Raw genomic sequence first — 2,427 nt, 5'->3', positions numbered from 1 at the left:
CTAACACCGGTTATACAACAAAAAACGTGTAAGTTGGAAAGGTTTATCCATGTAATCCTAAAGATAAACGAATCCAACTTGGAAATCAAACACGAAGTAAATAAAAATACATTGAGAACAGACGCCCGGAGCGTGGCGAGATCAAGAGGTTAATTTGTCAGCCAGAAGCGAGTCGGTACGGGCGCAAACCGACGCAAACCGGTACGGACCGGCCGCTGCAACTCGATTAAACTTCCACCGAAGTACCTTTACAAGTAGGCCCTACTTAACACAACTCGCCTGTACATTTACTGAGGAAATTTAATTAGCCAAGTTATCAGAAGTGCGGGCTGCCTCAGCAATGCGATCGCGACCTGTGCTTTATCGAAAGTAATTCTAACAATTGATAACGTCTATTCTATATACAATATCTCAAAGTATCCTCTATTACACACAGAATATTTTAATTTTAATCACAATCAAGTAGTCGCTGCATAAAGGTAAACAATTTATTGTTTGTTGTAAGTTAGATACGTTTAATAAGCTAGACTAGGTAGACACTCGCTATTCAGAATTTTAAGCAAGATAATATATCTATGTTAAAGTACTTTTAATTAATTTAAATGAAATGGGATAAGAGCAGTAAAGTTTATAAGGGAACATTGAAAACTAAAAGAATAACAAAGAAAATTTGAGACTTGATTCAAGTCACGTTTCCCACGCACTAATTAATGGGCACTTCACTTATTTTTAGGTTGGAAACTAAACTTATTGTCCGATAGCTTAGAAGATTAAATTAAAATTACAGTAAAAGAAAACTGCAATTATTGTTTTTGATAAACTCCAAGTGGAAAAAGTTATCGCTCAATTCTTCGTTTTTAATGCTATATTTTTACAAGACGAAACTGGCGACAATTTAAAATCTTTCTTCTGCTTAGCTATGATTTAAAGTGTATAAAATATCATACAATGTTCTAAACCAATATGTCTACAACTCACTTACCTTCAGATAAGAATAGGCGATCGGAATCAGTCGGCGGTTCGCATGGCGTGGTCCTGTGTCGGAGGGTGACGTGCAGGGACGGACCGCGAGGTGGCACTTCCGGAGGTGCAGGCTCTGGAGGAGAGTCGCACTCACGTTCACTATTCTGACCACCACTAGATGACCCTGTACACAATAACATAAGATCAAATACTTACATATTTTCAAATAAAAAATTTTCAAAAAAAAAAACATTAAAATAATAAAAATAATCGACGTGATAAGTTATTACCAGATCATGTTTTACAATTTCTCGTAATAGAAAATATAACTAAAGCATACTCTTGTTGAAAATTTACTTAAATGATGTATCACAGGTTAAATAAACTTAATACCTCATTCCGTGTACACACACGTCTCAGACACGCGCGTCATCTCAAGCGAAACTATGCGAGGCATCCTTATCAAAGGCATGCACCCACCTCCGTATTACATTTATAATAGATACACTACATACAGAATGCCTAACTACAATAACTGAAGTGGAATCTGACGTCACTGAATGTGTGTAATGCCTTATTCATACCTCACATTTCTGAACTGCGCGTTATTAATTATATTTATTACATAGCAGGAATACAAAGCATTTGCGGTGAATTTGTATAATGATATAGAAGTATGTACATTCGATTCATATAAAGCAAAACAATAGTCTCATATTCTTCCTTATTTACCTTAATAATGCTTGCGGGAACTAAGTTATTGATATGCTACATAAGTGTATTACGTTTCCGCGACTTCGAACTAAATGTGTTTTCGTTTATGGAAAAAACTTTGGTATACAGTGGAGCAATTTTCTGAATTTATTTGTACAACTAACACAAACTTGCTCGTTCCTTAATATGATACCTGTCAATAGTTTGTTTGGGTTTATAAAGAGGAACAAATTTGCCTATAAAGCCTGTAACACACCTTCAGAGTAAACTGCACAGTATTATCTGAACAATCGAACTGTACAGTAAGGAGTTAGCATCTGTAGGCAAATCTTTAACAGTACAGTTTAATTTACAGTTAAAAATTTGCCTACACATATACAGTTTGTAACTGTGCAATTCGATCGCACAGTTGAAACTGAAGGTGTGTAGCGGGCTTAACTTGATAAGACCCAAAAGACAAACAATACAACTTAAATAACTTGTCGTAGGATGACAGTCCCTAAAGACAAACGAAATACAGAGAATTGACATTTTAGACGTTCTACTACGTGTAAGAAAATAGACACGTCAGTCATATTAACCTCCAACAAGTAACAATAATTTACCCTTTAAATGGGTTATATAATATAGTTGGTAAAAGTTTATCCAGAACTTTATATACTCTTACTGTGTACCACACAAGACGTCTAATCGACCAAAACATTAATCATATAAAGATATTAATTAAATTAGAGTGTCTGTAATATCAAA

At 34.9% G+C, this 2,427-nt stretch overlaps 1 protein-coding gene across 1 annotated transcript in view; it reads right to left on the bottom strand.

The window, feature by feature from the left end:
* Positions 1 to 2,147: 2,147 nt before the first annotated feature.
* The window catches only part of LOC106100368, a 22,215-nt gene continuing 21,935 nt past the window's right edge, over positions 2,148 to 2,427 (bottom strand). The window contains exon 5 of the mRNA XM_013279196.1: positions 2,148 to 2,176. Coding sequence (XP_013134650.1) covers positions 2,148 to 2,176 — 29 coding nt within the window. The remainder of the gene's footprint in view (positions 2,177 to 2,427) is intronic.

Source organism: Papilio polytes, unplaced genomic scaffold, assembly GCF_000836215.1.
Source record: "Papilio polytes unplaced genomic scaffold, Ppol_1.0 DF824047.1, whole genome shotgun sequence".
NCBI classification, from domain to species: Eukaryota; Metazoa; Arthropoda; class Insecta; order Lepidoptera; family Papilionidae; genus Papilio; species Papilio polytes.
The sequence above is the reverse complement of the archived record's forward strand: the minus strand, read 5'-3'. Positions and strand labels throughout refer to the sequence as shown.